Source organism: Trichomycterus rosablanca, chromosome 1 (genome assembly GCF_030014385.1).
Source record: "Trichomycterus rosablanca isolate fTriRos1 chromosome 1, fTriRos1.hap1, whole genome shotgun sequence".
NCBI classification, from domain to species: Eukaryota; Metazoa; Chordata; class Actinopteri; order Siluriformes; family Trichomycteridae; genus Trichomycterus; species Trichomycterus rosablanca.
Window position 1 is genome coordinate 23,447,033 of NC_085988.1, and position 22,316 is coordinate 23,469,348.

The 22,316-nt window shown below is 40.4% G+C and overlaps 1 protein-coding gene across 1 annotated transcript in view; it reads left to right on the top strand.

Annotated features, from left to right (window-relative positions):
- Nucleotides 1–22,316, top strand: part of ndst1a (N-deacetylase/N-sulfotransferase (heparan glucosaminyl) 1a) — a 46,316-nt gene that overhangs the window by 19,415 nt on the left and 4,585 nt on the right. Inside the window, exons 6-13 of the mRNA XM_062990489.1 lie at nucleotides 1,844–2,029; nucleotides 5,010–5,138; nucleotides 6,475–6,657; nucleotides 13,035–13,131; nucleotides 16,623–16,746; nucleotides 17,858–18,032; nucleotides 20,429–20,599; nucleotides 22,018–22,127. Of these exons, the coding sequence (XP_062846559.1) occupies nucleotides 1,844–2,029; nucleotides 5,010–5,138; nucleotides 6,475–6,657; nucleotides 13,035–13,131; nucleotides 16,623–16,746; nucleotides 17,858–18,032; nucleotides 20,429–20,599; nucleotides 22,018–22,127 (1,175 nt within the window). The remainder of the gene's footprint in view (nucleotides 1–1,843; nucleotides 2,030–5,009; nucleotides 5,139–6,474; nucleotides 6,658–13,034; nucleotides 13,132–16,622; nucleotides 16,747–17,857; nucleotides 18,033–20,428; nucleotides 20,600–22,017; nucleotides 22,128–22,316) is intronic.

Genomic DNA, 22,316 nt, shown 5'->3' on the forward strand with positions numbered 1-22,316 from the left:
TGTCTGTGGGTGTCTGTGATCAAACTATTGCAAGGCATAGATCAGGCTAAGATTATAATTCAGTGTATAAAGCTTTGAGTGTTCCCAGGACCACAATTGCTTTAAAATTGAAAGGAAAGAAGCCTGGCACAGCATTTAACATCCCTAAAATTGGCTATCTGTCAAACTGGCCATCAAGACAAAAAGGGCTTGGCTTTGGTCAGGGAAGTAAGAAAGTATCCAATACTTACTCATCTAATACAAGCCAGAAAAGCTTAAAAATCCTGTTTAGAGATGGCCAGACATGTTATCTGGACATCTACCTCTGCGCTACTTCATAAGGAGAGTGTCTAGACAGAAGCCACTTTTGAGTAAGAAGCATATGACAGTTCACCTGGCTAATACTGTCCCAGCGGTGAAACATGGTGGTTACAGCATCATTCAGTGGGCTGCATCTTAGTGTGAAGGACAGGGAGACTGGTAATTAAAGGGCAGATAAAATCATGTTAGATAAAAATCTCCTCCAGAGCACACAACTCTGTCTGAGGCAATGTTTGACCTTTTAACATGACAGTGACACAGAGTGTACAGCCACAACAACACAAGTGGCTTTGGGGAAAGTCTATGAATGTCATCAAGCGGGCCAGTCAAACTCCAGAGTTGAACTCCATTAAACATCTGAAAGAGGCCTGAAGATGTCAGTTCACAGAGGCTCAACCTCCAATCTGATAAAGCTTGATAGCATTTGATGCCCTAAAGAATGGGATAAACTGACCAAGTGCAAATCTTGTAGAGAGTAAAGACTGGCAGCTATAAATAAATAAAATCTGAAGACTACTGTGAGATACATGTATAAATGTAAACAAAGCAAGCAGGGATTTATTTCTTTGTAACCACAAAAGTGTTAGTGAGGTTGGGGCTTCACTTGTGATATTTTTTATTCAGCCCCGAAGATGTTGGATGAGGTTGAGGTCAAGGTTCTATGCAGGCAAGTCAAATTATACACTGAACTGAAAAGCACTGTGTGAAGTCAAGTCAAGTGTATTTGTATAGCGCTTTTTACAATAGACATTGTCTCAAAGCAACTTTACAGAATCCAGGACCAACAGACCCCTGTTTAGCAAGCCGAGGGCCCCCGTGGCAAGAAAAAACTTCCTTAAAATTACAGTAAGAAACCAGGACCAAGAGGATCCAGACTCAGCAGGGACCTCCATACTCCTTGGGTGGCATGGAGAATAATTGGAATAAATAGCATTTACACAAATCATACTAACACAAAATTAAATTAAACTAAAATGTATAACTAGCAAATATATATAAATTATAAATATAAATTATAGTAATGTAAACAATTGGAGTTCTTTATTATTCAGTCCTATCTGTGATAAAGTCCGTAGTGAGTTCTTGACATTTTTGGTGCATACACGGCAGGTTTCCGTCACATCTAGCAGTAGCAGCTTTGTAGGCACAACAGTCTCAACTTGCAGTCTTCAACCTCGAGTGGGTAAAGAGGTTTCTGTCAGAACCACCTTGGGGTAAATGTAGTTAAAATGTGAAATCGAGTAAAATGTTAAGAGAAGGCCTTTTCAAATTTTACTTAGTTGATGAATTTAACTCATCATTCTGTAATAACTCCTAAAGCAGTTCAATTAAAAAAGGGGGAAAAATTGGAATGTCACTCTTACGATGAAATAAAATCCCCCACTGGTCAGCAGTAATCGAGATTTGAAGAAAAAATTTGCTTTGTTCCAAATACTTTGACAAAACCATCCTATATAATCAGAATCAGTCATTCAAGAAAATCTCTGAATCATTTTAAATGATTCTTTTGTTTGATTCCTCTGTTTAAATCTCATGTGTACAGGAGCACTCGATCCCCACTCACCTGGGTTACGCAGTGGCCCCTCATCACTCAGGCGTCTATCCTGTTCACGTGCAGCTTTATGAGGCATGGAAGAAAATTTGGGGCATCCGTGTGACCAGCACTGAGGAGTATCCTCACCTCAAACCAGCTCGCTACCGCCGGGGGTTTATACACAGCGGCATCAGCGTGAGGACACACACACACACACACACACACACACACACACACACACACACACACACACACACACACACTGTTGTTCTGTTAACCTGACACTTCTTTTAAACTTTTTAATTCATGTTAACTCAAAAAGAAAAGGCTACAAAGATATTGTTTATCAATGTGACACTAATACAGGTTGTTCACAAAAAATAGTTGTGCTGTTTTTCTAAATACCTGACATCCTGCAAAGGTCACACCAAGAGCACAATATGCAGTGCCATAGTAGGTGGAAATGAACCACATTTCTACAACGTTCTACATTCAGAGCTCATGTTTCCACTAAGATAAACAAAGAAGCAGAAATGACCAAAAGTGTTCTAATAGAAAGACACAATTAAAAATACACTGCTTTGCAAGAAGACTTCAAGTTTGACACCAGATGCAGGTTCCCCAACACTCCCAATCTAGTTGTATCCAGTTCACCTGTTATAACTTCAAACCACCCCTCTCCCAATCAGTGAGGGCTGTAGACTATTGTGTGCCCCTTCCAACACATATTGCAGTGTCTTTTTCTTGTCACCTGCTAGTGATGGTATTACACAGAGTGGTATTGTGTATGGAAAAGCATGTACTGTTATTAGGGCCCTACTAAATTCACCAGAAAATGTGCTTAATTTTTAAACAAAAGTGCTACATTTAATGGTAGTCATTAAATAACACATCTTTAGAGCATCTATAGAGTTTGCTGAGATTATAAAGAAATAAATAAACTGTACATAGGCAAACTATCTGGAGAATAATACTTTACTGGCTTGTTCTTTGAGGTGCAGCATAGACTACAGAAAGATGATCATGTGTGTAGAGAAACACACTTTTCCATTGATTATTGAATCCCCAAAAGGACAAAATGCACTCAATACGTAAACACATACATCAAACATTGTCAGTATACTACAGCACAGAAAAGTCTGTTACACTAGGCTAGGACCCCATATTGAATATGAAATTGAATTGAAATTTCTCGTGAAACGGCTCATTTCCCTTGACGCAATCTTCACGGCAGTGAATTGGCTTAACTATTATCTTATATTATTCCCATATCAAGTAGAATTTACTCAGAGCCCAACAGCAGCAACTTCGTTGTGGCGGATCTTGAATCTATAACTTTCTGATCAACAGTTCATCACAAATACTCCAGGCTATCACTGCCTTGGTAACCCTGCTCAGTGTCACACAGATATTTCAGAGTGTTTTTAATTACCACATTTGGCCTGCCTTTTCTTTCTGGTGTCTCATTTGCATCCATTTTATTGTAAAAAATGACCAGACTTTATAATAATGCTATTTTATTAGAGGAATACAACTGAAAACAATTGCAACAGTTTTATCTTAAACTCTGAAGCATGGTGGAGGGAGCCTTAAGGTTTAGGAATGCATCTGCTAAACAGTTATTTTAAAAGTTGTATCAAAAACCCGTACCAAAGAATAGTTTAGAGTAGCAGTTTAGCAACCAAAGACTAACAGAGGTTGTATGATGCCACAGGAACATGACCTGAGGCATCATTTACATTTTCAGCATTTAGCAGACGCTTTTTTATCCATAGCGACTGACAGAACTGTGACAGGATATATTGTCTAAGCAATTGAAGGTTAAGGGCCTTGCAGAATTTATTTAAGAGATTAAATTGTGTGTTTTGGGGCCGCTCAGGTGGTGCAGCGGTAAAAACACAAGCTGGAACCAGAGCTGGGATCTCGAATACATCGTATCGAATCTTAGCTCTGCCTGCCGGCTGAGGCTGAGCGGCCACATGAACAACAGTTGGCCTGTTGTTCAGATATGGGTGGGACTCTCTCATGACTGGTGCAATTACGACCTCTGCTGGCTGATTGATGGCGCCTGCACAGAGATGAGAAAAGAGTGCTGTCAGGGTGTGTCTTTCCGTACACAACACTGAGCTGCACTGCACTCGTCAAAGTGTAGGTGATGAGATGCATACGGCATGCTGCCCACGTGTCGGAGGGGGCGTGGGTAAGCTTCGTTCTCCTCAATCAAAGCAGGGATCAGCATTGGTGGAGAGGAAGCATGACGCAATTGGGCAATTGGACGCGCTAAAAAAGGGAGAAAATGCATAAACACTATATATATATATATATATAGATATATATAGATATAGATATAGATATACAGTATATAGAGTGTGTTTTGGGATAATCAGGTTATAACCCAGTTAAGATGCTGTGGGATAATTTGGATAGAGATGCAAAAATTACCAGTTTTTATAGTTAATAGTTATTAACACAAGAGTACAATAATTTAAGTAATTGATTTGTTCAATTAAAACATATATTTTTGTATTAATTTCTCAATTTGTCATACATTGGATGAAGATTAGTTCCCAGTTCATATGCATTAATGCTGAAATTTTCCTCCTTGTTAAACCTTTAACCTGTACATTTCTAATAACTACAATAAATCAGGGGTTTCATCTAAGCCTGGTCTCAAATGACCTGTTCTTCATTCCAAATGTCTCATTCGGGTTATTCCGTCCATCTGTTTTCCTACATGCTTCATATCATCTTGCCTGACCCCCGGTGTGATTGTCCTTGAGGCAGAGATGGGAGAAGGACGAGAGAGCAGTTAGCTGATTACCTAGAGCATTTTATATTCAGATGTGGGTTCTCGATCTGATTGATTTTTATACACTCGCGCTGTTTATGAATGCTCTGAGATAGAGTATGAATATTGCATTAAGCCTCGCTCTAGTTATTCAGAGCAGAGAGATGCTCATCATTTCCCTCAGTGCAAGATTGTTATGGAGGGAGGTTGACCTGAGGTGTTAGTTTCAAGTAGCTATTAAAAAAAAAAGCATTCATAGCACGTTCTGTGTGTGTGTGTGTGTGTGTGTGTGTGTGTGTGTGTGTGTGTGTGTGTGTTGGGTGGGTGAGCTTGAAATAACATGATTTGCATGTGTGTAAGATAACCTATTGGCTATTTCTCTGTCAGGTGCTGCCCAGACAGACGTGTGGTTTATTCACTCACACGATCTTCTATAAGGATTACCCAGGGGGCCCTCAGGAGCTGGACAAGCTGATCGATGGAGGGGAACTCTTCCTTACTGTTCTACTCAACCCAGTGAGTACTCATCCCTCACCTCCCCCAACTTTCACAGCATATGAGTTAGCCCTTATATATTTACATTTGAAGCATATTCCATGATGGCAGATATTAGGGTTGCCAATTGGGATTAGTGTTAATCTGTTCAGTTGGTTCATTTTCTTGTTAATTGGATGTGGATACATTTAAACCTACACTGTGGGGTCACATGAATTTTTAGCCATGTGTAGAAGACATAGACTGATAGAATACACCTAATTAGTGGGTTTTCACACACGATGCAGTCACGCTATCACTACAAGCATTGGTCGTTAATTCTGCAACAACAAATTGACAAACTGAATAGGATGACGAATATACACCGATCAACCATAACATTAAAACCACCTCCTTGTTTCTACACTCACTGTCCATTTTATCAGCTCCACTTACCATGTAGGAGCACTTTGTAGTTCTACAATCACTGACTGTAGTCCATCTGTTTCTCTGCATGCTTTGTTAGCCCCCTTTCATGCTGTTCTTCAATGGTCAGGACTCTCCCAGGACCACTACACAGTAGGTATTATTTGGGTGGTGGATCATTCTCAGCACTGCAGTGACACTGACATGGTGGTGGTGTGTTAGTGTGTGTTGTGCTGGTATGAGTGGATAAGACACAGCAGCGCTGATGGAGTTTTTAAACACCTCACTGTCCGTGCTGGACAGAGAATAGTCCACCAACCAAAAATATTCAGCCAACAGCGCCCCATGGGCAGTGTCCTGTGACCACTGATGAAGGTCTAGAAGATGACCAACTCAAACAGCAGCAATAGATGAGCGATCATCTCTGATTTTACATCTACAAGGTGGACCAACTAGGTAGGAGTGTCTAATAGAGTGGACAGTGAGTGGACAGGGTATTTAAAAACTCCAGCAGCGCTGCTGTGTCTGATCCACTCATACCAGCACAACACACACTAACACACCACCACCATGTCAGTGTCACTGCAGTGCTGAGAATGATCCACCACCCAAATAATACCTGCTCTGTAGTGGTCCTTTGGGGTCCTGATTATTGAAGAACAGGGTGAAAGCAGTCTAATAAAGTATGTAGAGAAACAGATGGACTACAGTCAGTAATTGTAGAACTACAAAGTGCTTCTATATGGTAAGTGGAGCTGATAAAATGAACAGTAAGTGTAGAAACAAGGAGGTGGTTTTAATGTTATGGCTGATCGGTGTATATTTAAGTTTTAAATGCAAGCTCTCAAACTCTGGCTCATGTGTTCATTGGCTAAAAATCCAAATACTTTTATAAATATAATAAATATTTTTTAATAATATTTTCTGTTTTCTCTCCTTTTCATTCTTGTAGATCAGTATTTTTATGACTCATCTTTCTAATTACGGCAATGACTGTTTGGGGCTTTATACCTTCAATAAGCTGCTGCGTTTCATACAAATGTGGACGCACCTTAAGCTGCAGACGCTGCCCCCTCTCCAGCTGGCACACAAATATTTCAGCCTTTTCCCTAATGACAGAGAGCCACTCTGGCAGGTGCGTGTAATGCCTTATATTAATTTTTTTTGGGAAATTAATAATGCCTTATCCTTATTTTAATTTTGGATTAACAAAGTATCTATCTATTCATCCATCCATCCATCCACCCAAACACCCATTTCATCCACCCATCCGTCCATCCACCCAAACACCCATTCCATCCATCTATCCATCCACCCAAACACCCATTCCATCCATCTATCCATCCACCCAAACACCCATTCCATCCATCCATCCATCCACCCAAACACCCATTCCATCCATCCATCCATCCATCCACCCAAACACCCATTCCATCCATCTATCCATCCACCCAAACACCCATTCCATCCATCCGTCCATCCACCCAAACACCCATTCCATCCATCCATCCATCCATCCATCCACCCAAACACCCATTCCATCCATCTATCCATCCACCCAAACACCCATTCCATCCATCCATCCATCCACCCAAACACCCATTCCATCCATCTATCCATCCACCCAAACACCCATTCCATCCATCCATCCATCCACCCAAACACCCATTCCATCCATCTATCCATCCACCCAAACACCCATTCCATCCATCCATCCATCCACCCAAACACCCATTCCATCCATCCATCCATCCATCCACCCAAACACCCATTCCATCCATCTATCCATCCACCCAAACACCCATTCCATCCATCCGTCCATCCACCCAAACACCCATTCCATCCATCCATCCATCCATCCATCCACCCAAACACCCATTCCATCCATCTATCCATCCACCCAAACACCCATTCCATCCATCCATCCATCCACCCAAACACCCATTCCATCCATCTATCCATCCACCCAAACACCCATTCCATCCATCCACCCAAACACCCATTCCATCCATCCATCCATCCACCCAAACACCCATTCCATCCATCCATCCATCCATCCATCCACCCAAACACCCATTCCATCCATCCATCCATCCATCCACCCAAACACCCATTCCATCCATCTATCCATCCACCCAAACACCCATTCCATCCATCTATCCATCCACCCAAACACCCATTCCATCCATCCATCCATCCATCCACCCAAACACCCATTCCATCCATCCATCCATCCACCCAAACACCCATTCCATCCATCCATCCATCCACCCAAACACCCATTCCATCCATCCAGCCATCCATCCACCCAAACACCCATTCCATCCATCTATATATTGTTTCTTTGAATTTATCTCTTTTTAAAGACATTTATTTATTTATTTAACATATTCATAATACAGTCATACTGTGGAATCATATACTCCACTGCTTTGTTTGAAACTCATAAAATTTGGTACTTGACATGTTTTGACACAAAAACTGTTCTGTACTCGTTGTTTGGTACACGACTCGCAAGCTAGAACTTGTCGGTGTTAGTTACCTTGTGACTTGCTACCCTTTCCAGCCGAAACAAAAGGTCACACGTAACCTTGCCCTGTGCTTCTGTGGTCATTTTGTGTATTTTGTGCTTTTGTATTTCTCATGTAAAGTAATGATATCTGTTCTCAATGGGTGGCAGATCTTTTAGTGCTGTTGCTCCTAAGCTCTAGAACATTCTGCCTCAGTCCCTGCGAGATTGCTCTCTTATTTTTTATTTTAAGTCCCTGCTGAAGACTTATCTCTTCGAACAGTATTTTTGTTCCCTCTCTCCTGTAAAGCGACCTTGTGTGCATTGTCTTTGGTTTTTGAATGCATTACATTTATTTACATTATTCCTAATGGGAAACATTTGTTTGGTACTTATTGTTTTTGGTACTCGTTGCACCTCCTGAAACCAATTAACAATGACTACCGAGGTACCACTGTAAATTAAAACAGAACGGTTATGATGCCATGGTGAGAAGTAAACATATGCCATTAAATATATTGCCATTAAAAGCCATGGCATAGCACAAGAACAGTTTTAATCTACCTTGCAGCCATAAAACTAAAAATGAAAATATAAAATAGCCCCAAAATATAGACAAGATAAAATAAGCAGACAGACACATAATACCTGTCTTGTCATTAAATGAGGCATACGTGTTAAACATGTTGTTCAAGTGCCCTGAGTTTTAGAGTAAGCACTGTGTAAATTGAGCTGCAGATAAGTCAGTAAATTATCATGTGATCCAAAAGTAACCTGCGCCACCCTGTGCTGTTTTGCTGTTGGTGGTTTCAACACTAGTGCTCACACTGATGAAAATTTCTGGTAATGTCAGAACTTTCTTCCTGATAACAGCACTAAATTGACTGCTGGTGAACTAGTCAGTATATTCATTTTAACACCATTGTTTTTGACTCACGACCGAAGAGTTACTTTGTGATCTGAGGTTCTTCGTCTGCAACTACAATAATGGGCCAAGTCCATCGTTTATAAAGCTGGCATTAGCATGCTAGTGGAAAAGCAATTTTTTTAATGGAGAATGAATCAGAATCAGCTTTATTTGCCAGGTATGTTTGCACACACGGAATTTGTTTCTGTCTCTCTACAATATACAGACAGTACAGTATACAGACAAAATAATATGCAATGTACAACTTTCAACATTAGATTTTACATTTTTGACATTTAGCAGACGCTCTTATCCAGAACGATTTACAGAAGTTCTTCCACAGTAAACATTTCCCTACTTTAGTTTACCGATCAGCCATAACATTAAAACCACCTCCTTGTTTCTACACTCACTGTCCATTTTATCAGCTCCACTTACCATATAGAAGCACTTTCTAGCTCTACAATTACTGAGTGTAGTCCATCTGTTTCTCTACATGCTTTGTTAGCCCCCTTTCATGCTGTTCTTCAATGGTCAGGATCCCCACAGGACCACTACAGAGTAGGTATTACTTGGGTGGTGGATCATTCTCAGCACTGCAGTGACACTGACATGGTGGTGGTGTGTTAGTGTGTGTTGTGCTGGTATGAGTGGATAAGACACAGCAATGCTGATGGAGTTTTTAAACACGTCACTGTCACTGCTGGACTGAGAATAGTCCACCAACCAAAAATATCCAGCCAACAGCGCCCTGTGGGCAGCGTCCTGTGACCACTGATGAAGGTCTAGAAGATGACCAACTCAAACAGCAGCAATAGATGAGCGATCGTCTCTTACTTTACATCTACAAGGTGGACCAACATGGTTGGAGTGTCTAATAGAGTGGACAGTGAGTGGACACGGTATTTAAAAATTCCAGCAGCACTGCTGTGTCTGATCCACTTATACCAGCACAACACACACTAACACACCACCACCATGTCATTGTCACTGCAGTGCTGAGAATGATCCACCACCTAAATATCACCTGCTCTGTAGTGGTCCTGACCATTAAAGAACAGGGTGAAAGCAGGCTAAAAAGGTATGCAGAGAAATAGATGGACTAAAGTCAGTAATTGTAGAACTACAAAGTGCTTCTATATGTAAGTTAACTATTAACTATAAATGACCTGTTGTTTACATGAATGGCCAGAGCAACAGAACCTGAAATAACCCTTTTATTTATTATCTGGGCTTGGGACCAGCACTCAGAACACACTGATAAGCGCATCTTCCAATGGTTAGACTGTTCATTCCTCCCCTCAGACAAACTTTTCCAAATTTGTAAACATACTTTTAGGATGTGAATTTGACATAAACCCTCCCAGGCATTGCATTTGATGAAAAAAGTCTCAAAATTCTGTTCATTTTCAAGTTTATAGCCAGCATCAGTTTTTATTTCTCAGACTTTGCATTGTAGAAATCATAAGAATTTTTAGATATGAGCTCTGGAGTGCATTTAGCTCCTTTTCATCTACATTTCACCACTTTCTCTGCTGTTACTCACTTGAGTCTATCAATTATCAAAGCCTTGGTGAGCTGAGTCTTCACACATTTTCATGAGTTCACAGCTCTTCAGAAATGTTCCCAGAATCACCTTTGAGAAGAATGTGTGTAGGTTGTGTTGGATGTGGACAGTGTGTAGGATGTGGAGAGTGTCTCATTCGTGTATGTACTTTGTGTACAGTGTGTGGGTTGTACAGTGTGTGTTTAGGTGGTGTAGAGTGTGTGAGATGTGGAGTTTGTGTAGGTTGTGTAATGTATAGAGATGTGTAGAGTGTCTGTAGGCTGTATTGTGTCTGTAGGCTGGGTTGTTATCATGTAGAGTGTATGTAGATGTGTAGAGTGGGTGCAAGTTCTTTAGGATATTTAGAATGTGTATTTAGTGCATGTGTTGGATGTGGACAGTGTGTAGGATGTGGAGAGTGTCTCATTCGTGTATGTACATTGTGTACAGTGTGTGGGTTGTACAGTGTGTGTTTAGGTGGTGTAGAGTGTGTGTGGGATGTGGAGTTTGTGTAGGTTGTGTAATATATAGAGATATAGACTGTATTGTGTCTGTCTGTGTGTAGGTTGTTTATGTGGAGTATGTGTAAATGTGTAGAGTGTGTGCAAGTTCTTTAGGATATTTAGAGTGTATTTAGTGCATGTGTAGGTTGTGTTGTGTGTGTTTACTATATTTAGAATGTGTGGGTGATGCAGTGTGTAGAATGTGTATTTAGTGTGTGTAAGTTCTTTAGCATATTTAGAGTGTGTAGGTTGTGTTGTGTGTGTAGGCTGTATAAATTGTGTTTTTAGTTTGATTTTCTAGAGTTTTTGAGTATTTTAGGGTGTGTAGGTTGTGTTGTGTGTGGGTTGTGTGACTGTGTAGGCTGTGTATTGTGGGTAGGCTGTATAAATTATGTTTTTAGTTTGCAGTGTGTGTAAGTTCAGTGTGTGTAGGTTGTGTATTGTGTGTATGTTGGGTATGTAGAATGTATAAATTGTGTTTTTAGTTTGCAGTGTGTGTGTAAGTTGTTAAGTATTTTAGGTTGTGTATTGTGTAGGTTGTGCACAGTGTGTGTAGGTTGTGTATTGTGTGTAGGTTATGTAATAATTTTTAATATATACCAGCCTTGTAGTGTTAACCGAAATAACATTTCCATCTGCATCCTCAGGTCCTGTTTGGTGTTGTGTGTTGTCTGAGTGTTGTTGTGGTTATACAGATACTTGTTTGTACAATGTGAATCTCTGTAGTGTGTACTATTACTTTTGACTTTTTGATTTATGTAACTTGCTACTGAGGCCTTAATTTCCTTTGGGATTAATAAAGTATCTATCTATCTGTCTGTCTGTCTGTCTGTCTGTCTGTCTGTCTGTCTGTCTATAATGTGAGTATGATGTGTAGGTTGTGTATTGTGTGTGTAGGCTGTATAAATTGTAGTTGGCTGTGTGTGTGTGATTTGTTGAGTATTTTGTTGAGTTGTATTGTGATGATAGTATGTGGGACTTGAGGTCATGTGAAGGCTGAGAAGTTGAAAGAGGGCTTGTTGAATGAGGAGAAGGGGAAGTGTGTGTGTGTGTGTGTGTGTAAGAGAGGAACAGAAGTGTACAGTAAGGTAGTGTAAGTGTACAGTGCAGTATCAGGCACTGCGGTCAGCAGCTCTTCATCAGAGAATCATGCGTTTGTTTTTCATGATCATTGTTCTCTGGTTCTCACTGTGCTGAGCTGAGCTTCTGATCTCTGAATGTTCTGCTTGTGTGCAGTTTAAACTCATTCTTCTTTCTTCTCTGATCGTATGTGTTAAAACTTTGTCCCATTAGCTGTGGAGTCTTTCTGTGTTCGTGTGTGTCTGCATACATTTCACCCTTAGCCAGATTTAATTAAGTTTAAATGTTTTACAACATAATTAATGGTTTAAATAACAGCACCAGCAACTACAACAATGTTTTGTCCTAGTCAGGGTTGCGGTAAGTCTGGTTTCCCTGGAATCACACCCTAGACAGAGCGCACACAACCGGCCAATAGCACTGCTGGGGGTTTAAAACCTGGGTGCCTGCAGTAGTGGGCTAGAATAATTTAGCACTGTGTCACCTGAAGAAAAATAATTATATTAATTAATCAAGTATTATTATTATATAATAATATAGTATTATACAGTATATCCACTGTAGGTTTATCAGACTGAACCTAATCCTGACCTGTGATTTAAATGTACTGTATACATAAGTGCTTCTCAGAAAAACATGGATGGCTCATTTTTGTCTGTATGTATTGTTGCATAACAACTGTATATTAAACCATTTTATGGGTAGCAATTATTAATAAAGAGTACATTAAGAGTTAATAACACCAAACTGTAAATCGCATTTATAAAGAAAAGAAAAGTAATGGTTACTGTCCACTATGCTCACTCTGATTTTGACCAATAAATGTATGGTTATGCAAGTTGTGAGTTTCTGTTTTGAGGGATGTATCATGAAGATAATCTTCCAACTTTTTTTTATTAAAATACTAACTGTTGTTTTGTTTATAGTATTTTCCATTAAAATGCTCAATATCAAATTAAATTTTTAGAACCCCTGTGAGGATAAGAGACACAAGGATATCTGGTCTAAAGAGAAAACATGTGATCGCTTCCCTAAACTTCTAGTAATTGGGCCACAGAAAACAGGTAAGCGCCTCCATGTACTGGACTTTTCAGTTCATACGAGGGATCTTCAAAAAGTTTCCGCACTTTTATATTTTGGTTGAAAACGGTGAGGGAGGGAGGAGTAGTAATTGGTCGTGTCTGAGAGACTGAGAGAGAGCTTATAGTCCGTATTTAGCGTCATCTGATTTCCACCTTTTTGGACGCTCAAAGGAGCTTTAAGGGGAAGAAGATTTTCATGTGATGATGTGAAAGCAGTGATGCATCAGTGGCTACGCGCTCAACCAAAAACATTTTTTTTGCTGATGGTATTAAAAAGTTGGTATGACGCTGGGAAAAATGCATTCGGAAAGTGACTATGTAGAAAAGTTATGTCATTTGTTTTTGAAATTCTTAATAAATAGATAGTGGTTTAAGGCCACTCAGGTGGCGCAGCGGTAAAGTACGCTAGCTCACCAGAGTTGGGGTTTCGAATACATCGTATCGAATCTCAGCTCTGCCTTTCCGACTGGGCTGGGCGGCTGCATGAACAACGATTGACTGTTGTTCAGGGTTAGGGGGTAAGAAAGTCGGATCATAGGTCCTCATAACTGGTGCGACTGCGGCCCCTGCTGGCTGACTGATGGCGCCTGCACAGGGCTGAGGAATAATGCTGATGGGGGTGTGGCCCTCTGTACACAGTGCCCATCAAGAGGCGTCCTCAGTCAGCGGTGAAGGGTCAAAGCAGTATAGAGGATGCAATCAGGCTAATTGGACACGACTAGACTGGTGATAAAAATTGGGGAAAAAAGAGGGGGAAAATATAAATTAAAAAAATAAATAAATAAAATAAATAAATAGAGTTTAAAAAGTGCGGAAACCTTTTGAAGAACCCTCGTATAACCACAGATCATGAAAAAGTTGGTACAGTATGAACATACAATTAAAAAAAATACCTGCAGTTTCCTACAATTTACATTTTATTTCTTGCAGACTGTATGAACCCAATATATTTCATGTTTTGTTATTTTATCCCATTCTTCCTGCAAACACGTCTTAAGGTGTGCAACAGTATGGGCTTGTTATTGTCAAGATTTTCCTTTCAAAATTCTCCACACATTCTCTATAGGGGACAGGTCAGGACTGCAGATGGGCGGCACTGTCACCTCACAGCAAGAAGGTCCTAGGTTCGATCCCCAGGTGGGACGGCCTGGGTCCTTTCTGTGTGGAGTTTGCATGTTCTCCCGTGTCCATGTGGGTTTCCTCCGGGTGCTCCGGTTTCCTCCCACAGTCCAAAGACATGTAGGTGAGGTGACTTGGAGACACTAAATTGTCCATGACTGTGTTCGATATAACCTTGTGAACTGATGAATCTTGTGTAATGCGTAAGTACCGGTCCTGTCATGAATGTAACATGACAAGTGTAAAACATGGCGTTAAAATCCTAATAAACAAACAAACAGGACTGAGGACAGGCCAGTCCTAGTACTTGTGCCCTCAAATTCTGCAGCCATGCACTTTCCATACTGTCCTAATATGTAAAATGCACTTCTTTTCTGATTTGAGGTTGTGTGTGCATGTATGTACAGTGCCTTGCAAAAGTATTCAGCCCTCTTGAACTTTTCAACCTTTTGCCACATTTCAGGCTTCAAACATAACGATATGAAATTGTAATTTTTTTGTGAAGAATCAACAACAAGTGGGACACAATCGTGAAGTGGAACGAAATTTATTGGATATTTTAAACTTTTTTTAGAAATAAAAAACTGAAAAGTGGGGCGTGCAATATTATTCAGCCCCCTTGCGTTAATACTTTGTAGCGCCACCTTTTGCTGCGATTACAGCTGCAAGTCGCTTGGGGTATGTCTCTATCAGTTTTGCACATCGAGAGACAGAAATTTTTGCCCATTCTTCCTTGCAAAACAGCTCGAGCTCAGTGAGGTTGGATGGAGAGCGTTTGTGAACAGCAGTTTTCAGCTCTTTCCACAGATTCTCGATGGGATTCAGGTCTGGACTTTGACTTGGCCATTCTAACACCTGGATACGTTTATTTGTGAACCATTCCATTGTAGATTTTGCTTTATGTTTTGGATCATTGTCTTGTTGGAAGATAAATCTCCGTCCCAGTCTCAGGTCTTTTGCAGACTGCAACAGGTTTTCTTCCAGAATGGTCCTGTATTTGGCTCCATCCATCTTCCCATCAATTTTAACCATCTTCCCTGTCCCTGCTGAAGAAAAGCAGGCCCAAACCATGATGCTGCCACCACCATGTTTGACAGTGGGGATGGTGTGTTCAGGGTGATGAGCTGTGTTGCTTTTACGCCAAACATAACGTTTTGCATTGTGGCCAAAAAGTTCGATTTTGGTTTCATCTGACCAGAGCACCTTCTTCCACATGTTTGGTGTGTCTCCCAGGTGACTTTTTATAGATATCTTTGAGAAATGGCTTTCTTCTTGCCACTCTTCTATAAAGGCCAGATTTGTGCAGTGTACGACTGATTGTGTCCTATGGACAGAGTCTCCCACCTCAGCTGTAGATCTCTGCAGTTCATTCAGAGTGATCATGGGCCTCTTGGCTGCATCTCTGATCAGTCTTCTCCTTGTTTGAGCTGAAAGTTTAGAGGGACGGCCGGGTCTTGGTAGATTTGCAGTGGTCTGATACTCCTTCCATTTCAATATGATCGCTTGCACAGTGCTCCTTGAGATGTTTAAAGCTTGGGAAATCTTTTTGTATCCAAATCCGGCTTTAAACTTCTCCACAACAGTATCTCGGACCTGCCTGGTGTGTTCCTTGGTCTTCATGATGCTCTCTGCGCTTTAAACAGAACTCTGAGACTGTCACAGAGCAGGTGCATTTATACGGAGACTTGATTACACACAGGTGGATTCTATTTATCACCATCAGTCATTTAGGTCAACATTGGATCATTCAGAGATCCTCACTGAACTTCTGGAGTGAGTTTGCTGCACTGAAAGTAAAGGGGCTGAATAATATTGCACGCCCCACTTTTTAGTTTTTTATTTCTAAAAAAAGTTTAAAATATCCAATAAATTTCGTTCCACTTCACGATTGTGTCCCACTTGTTGTTGATTCTTCACAAAAAATTACAATTTCATATCGTTATGTTTGAAGCCTGAAATGTGGCAAAAGGTTGAAAAGTTCAAGGGGGCTGAATACTTTTGCAAGGCACTGTATATATTGGTAAAGGCAAACTGGCAGGGCAGAGTCCCTGCTCCTTTCCATTCCTTCACTAACTGTATTTGTGTATTGCATCAAGACCAGTGAATCAAAGACAAATACATTAGCTTACATTTGTCAAATGTTTATATGAATGGTTTGGCATTACAAGAGTCTCTTATATATTATTTTCTTAGTCATTAAACGAATCTGTTTATCTAGATTTAGCTGTTTATTTGGAAAATAATATTTTAAATAATAAATAGCGGTTGCTATAAGTCTATTGACATATCAGATTTTTTTTATTAAACCATCTTATTTTCTACAAATATTTTTAATACGTTTTTTGTCATGACAGGAACAACAGCTCTGTACCTGTTCCTGGGCATGCACCCTGACCTAACAGGCAACTATCCCAGCAAAGAGACATTTGAGGAGATCCAGTTCTTTAATGGGCACAACTACCACCGAGGAATAGACTGGTAAGAAATTCTCTAGGCTTTATTCATACATTGTTGTTTGTCCTTGGTCTGTCTGTGAGGTGGTTTGCTGTGTCCGTGTTGGTTTTCTCCAGGTAGGTTTCAACCCACCTTTAAAAGCATACAAAATAGAGTACAAGATCTAAATAAGGTAGTTATAAGCAAAATAAATAAGTGAATTAATTCATTGAATAAATCAGGAAATTTGCTCAAATGAAATAGCATCATCGGTAGATTGATTGGACCGATATGCAAACTGGAAGGGGTCCAGGGAGGGAGGAAGGACAGATTTGATGTGTTGCACGACTAGCTGTTCGAAACACTTCATGAGGATGGGGGCGAGTGCAACTAGACGGTAGTCATTAAAACAGGAGGGTGACGCCTTCTTCGGGACAGGGATTATGGTGGTGGCTTTAAAGCATGTGGGAACAACAGCCTGACTCAGCGAGATGTTAAAGATGTCTGTGAAGACATCTGTGAGTTCCCCCGCACAGTCCCTCAGCACACGACCAGGAATGTTGTCAGGACCAGGAGCTTTACAAGCATTGATCCTGCTGAATGATCTACCTTATTTATTTGAAAAACCAGTCTTAAATTATTAAAGCAACATATTCAGGTTACGCAGCAGTCAAATTACACAACCCACCACCTCTGAGATCCGGGTTCAAATCTCAGCTGTGATATGGGCAAGTTGGGAGTCACAGACACGATTGGCTATGTCTGGGGAATGGTGGGGGTGCAATTGAAGCCCTGTGATGGAGAACCTGGTGAACCTTAATGCCATTAATAAACAATGAGGGCATTAACAAGCCTAAAGACACACTATGTGAAGCACTATCAGTATGGTGACCAGGATTCAGAATAAATAATAATTATTATTATAATAATAACAAAATAACACATTATTATTTTTGTTGTAGTGGTGGTATTCATTATACAGTTATTGTTGTCTACTTTGTGGAGGTTAATGATAAGTGCTGCTTTGTAATTTGAGATCATATCTTAGATCTATTAGCTGGTTGTAATTATTCATTGTTTTGACCATGTCAGCCCTTAAAACCACTCTTTACTACTTGCACCTCATTTCTGAATGTTCTATTTGCTCTTGTTACAGGTATATGGAGTTTTTTCCTTTTCCATCCAACACCAGTTCAGATTTCTACTTTGAGAAGAGCGCTAACTACTTCGACTCTGAAGTAGCTCCGAGCAGAGCAGCAGCTCTTCTACCTAAAGCTAAAATCATCACAGTGCTTATCAATCCTGCTGAGAGAGCCTACGCCTGGTACCAGGTATCATTCTTGTACTTCTTATACATTTACATTTTCGGCATTTAGCTGATGCTCTTATCCAGAGCGACTTACAGAAGTGCTTCCAGTACATCCAGTACTTCCAGGCTTTAAGTATTTTCAGTGCAATAGGGCTTAAAGCCATCCAAGTATGACAAGTACCTGCCATGTGATGCCATCAGCAGGCATCTTTTGCTCTTTTGACCTAGGTAAAATGTAATCCCTCCACAATTCAACTCAGTTTCTATAGAGGAGAGCCCTATGATGCCTTGCACAAAATATGGGCAGTATTTCTGGTGCACTTATTAACAAAAGTGTAAAAACATAAAAACGGTTGAAGTGGGAATTATATTCTTACCTCATACTTCTACCAAAAAAGCCTGGAAAGAATATGTTTTTTCCTTGGACCACTTTTGATAGATACTGACCACTGCAGACCGGGAACACCCCACAAGAGCTGTAGTTTTGGAGATGCTCTGACTCATTCGTCTAGCCATCACAATTTTGCCCTTGTCAAACTCGCTCAAATCCTTACGCTTGTCCATTTTTCCTGCTTCTAACACATCAACTTAGAGGGTAAAATGTTCAGATTTCTACTTTGAAAAGAGTGCTAACTATTTCAATTTTGAAGTAGCTCCGAGCAGAGCAGCAGCTCTTTTACCTAAAGCTAAAATCATCACAGTGCTTATCAATCCTGCTGAGAGAGCCTACGCTTGGTACCAGGTGTCATTCTTGTATCTCTTATCCATTTACATTTACATTTTCGGCATTTAGCAGACGCTCTTATCCAGAAATGCATCCAGTACATCCAGTACTTCCAGGCTTTAAGTATTTTCAGTACATTAGGGCTTAAAGCCATCCAAGTATGACAAGTACCTGCCATGTGATGCCATCAGCAGGCATCTTTTGCTCTTCTGACCTAGGTAAAATGTAATCCCTCCACAATTCAGTTCAGTTTCTATAAAGAAAAGCCATATGATGCACTACACAAAATATGGGCAGTATTTCTGGTGCACTCATTAACAACAAAAGTGTGGAAGCATAAAAAAGGTTCCAGCAGAAATCATATTGTCTTACCACATCCTTCTACCAAAAAAGCCTGGAAAGAATATATGTAGACGTCACCAAGAGTCACATACAGGACTGATTTACTTATTGGTGGAGTCATTAGCAACAGTAAAGAGGCTATGAATAAACTGAAAAGCTCAGAAGTGTACTGGTATCTTAACAGCAATAAGATTGGACTGGTTCTACTGAGAATTGTGGACAATTGGGTCTATTTAAAAGCAGACACTGAGCCTAGCCAGAGCCTGAAAAGTCTTTACCACAAAGCTTAAGCTGTCACTGCAGAGACAGAAGAGATTCACACAGTAGAATGCTTGTGAATCGTAGGCCTCAGGAGAACGTGCAGTCGTGCCTCTGCTATTTTGTGCCGGGGTTAGCTGACAGAGTAGATCGTTTATGAAGTCATTTTAGTTTAGAAAAAGTTTTGAACTGTAAAAGTGTCCTGCACTCAGTCATGTAACGAAGATGATGCTACAGCTTTATAAATGGTTTTAAAGGTGTGTGGTCCAGATATATACAGACAGTTAATCCACAAGTTTTTACACAAGGTTTTGGAGTGTGTCTATAGGAATGTGAGCTCAGATCCACAATGGAAGACAAGGCCTGGCTTAGTAATTAGTCCCATAGGTGTTTAGTGTGGTTGAGGTAAAGGGGTCTTTGCAGGCCACTGAAGTTTCTCCACACCAGTCTTGGCAAAACTTATCCTTATGGACCACACAGTGTGCCAACAGTCACGCTGGAACAGTGAACAGAAGCATATGGTTTATTTTGGATAATTATTTCTATATAGGGAGAGCACAGTGGCTCGGTGGGTAGCACTGTCACCTCACAGCAAGAAGGTCCTGGGTTTGATTCCCAGGTGGAGCGGTCCGGGTTCTTTCTGTGTGGAGTTGGCATGTTCTCTCTTTGTCTGCGTGGGTTTCCTCCAGGAGCTCCGGTTTCCTCCCACAGTCCAAAGACGTGCAAGTGAGGTGAATTGGAGATACAAAATTGTCCATGACTGTGTTTTACATTAAACTTGAACTGATGAATCTCGTGTAATGAGTAACTACCGTTCCTGTCATGAATGTAACCAAAGTGTAAAACATGACGTTAAAATCCTAATAATTAAAGAAATATTTATTTTATCTGACCTGGAATGCGGAGCTGTTCAGTGTTTACCTATTAGATGATTTGCTTTAGATAGAAGTATTCAATTAAGCAGATCATTTTCTCTAGAATGGTGTGTAACGAATGTGCCCTGAATCATGAATTCTGCCCTGGTCACAAATTTTCATTTTGTAATTTAAAGTACAGTAATCAGAAATAAATCATTGTATGTTTTTTTTCCTCAGCACCAGAGAGCTCATGATGACTCTGTGGCTCTGAAATATTCTTTCCATGACGTTATCACTGCACCCCGTGATGCTCCTCTGAAGTTACGTGTGTTACAGAGCCGCTGTTTGGGACCGGGACTATACACAATTCATCTGGAACGTTGGCTGACACTATACCATTCCAGTCAGGTATGTGATGTTTACATGCAAATGTTTGTGTAATAAGGATTAAAAGTTTGTGTTTCCTACGAATTATATATTCGGAATTGTAGATAATAATTTTTGCCCATTCTTGCTCTATACAGTACATTAGCCACTCACCATACCGTGGTCGCCGTTGTCTGATTCTCCTCTTCATGATTCATGATCTTTTCAAAAAGAGGCAGATTTGGACTGCAGGCAGGCCAGTCAAGCACACTAAGGCTGTGTTCAAAAACCTAGTGTGCTCTCTACATAGACAGCATTTAACGTCATTCTATGCGTGCCCACGAGAAGTAGTCTGTTCAAAACCCTAGATGCCTTAATATGCTGTCTAGTAAGATATCTTAAAATTTCAATGGTATGTTGCCTGTAGGAACAAGTGAGCATCTGATGCTGCCTTAGCAGCGAAGGCAATCCCAGCATTCAATGTGGAATGACTTTTCTGACAAAAAAAACAAACAAACATGGCGGACGATGTGGGGCAACGAACAGAGTTATTTTCAAATGTAAAAACTTTCCTTTAACTGATTGACAGTTCTCTCAGTGGTACAAACTGGTGAACCACAACTTATCATTTTCAACTTATCAAGACTAAGCCTTTGGTGCTCCTTTTATACTCAGTCTTGATAACCTCACCTGTTACCAGTTAAACTGCTACTGTGGAACTCTACAGAACAGTATTACTGTAAACCCTTAGTCTTATTTTGCCTCTGTTGCATTTTTTTAATTTTTTTATTTGAGTTAAATAAAAGTTTAAGTGATTCAACAAATTACAATTTTTAGTTTTTTTAGCTTTTCTTAAAAATGGGTTTGTGCCGCTCAGGTGGCGCAGCGGTAAAACACACGCTGTTCACCAGAGCTGAGATCTGGAATACATCGTATCGAATCTCGGCTCTGCCTTGCCGGCTGAGGCAGAGCGGCCACATGAACAACGATTGGCCTGTTGTTCAGATAAGGGGTGGGATTAAGCCGGATGGGGACTCTCTCTCAGACTAGTGCGATTACGACCTTTGCTGGCTGGTTGGTGGCGCCTGCACGGAGATGGAAAAGGAGTGCGGTAGTGGGTGTGGCTCTCCGTACACAGCGCTGTACTGTACTGCACTCGTCAAGTGTAGGTGATAAGATGTTCGATTGCTGTGCACGTGTCGGAGGGGGCGTGGAGCAGCCTCGTCCTCCCCAATCAGGAGCAGGGATCAGCATTAGTGAGAGATGATTGACGGGCAAAAATATAATGTAGGTAATATAGTACATTAAGTTACTGGACGAGTGATCAGAAGGTTGCTGGTTCAAGCCCATCTCCACCAAGGTGCCACTGATAAACCTCCCTTTAACTGTTGTAAGTTTTTCAAATGTGAGATGTAATGTGATTGTAATATGATAAAAATGTGATATAATGTTTTGTGTAGATTATGGTTATGGATGGCCAGATGCTAAAGACTGCACCAGCAACAGTAATGGATAAAGTACAGAAGTTTCTGGGACTGGTGAACACTGTCAATTACCATAAGATCCTGGCGTAAGTTTACACTGTGTTTTTTTGTTTTTCTGTGGTGTTGAATTTATGGTTTGGTGGAAGTTATTAACAGTGTATACACATTATACGTATATGTACTATATGTCAAAGTTGAATTTCACTTTACTTTTTTCCAATAATAATTATTACAGCATGTCTATAGGTTATATAGTTTTATAATTTAATTCGTAG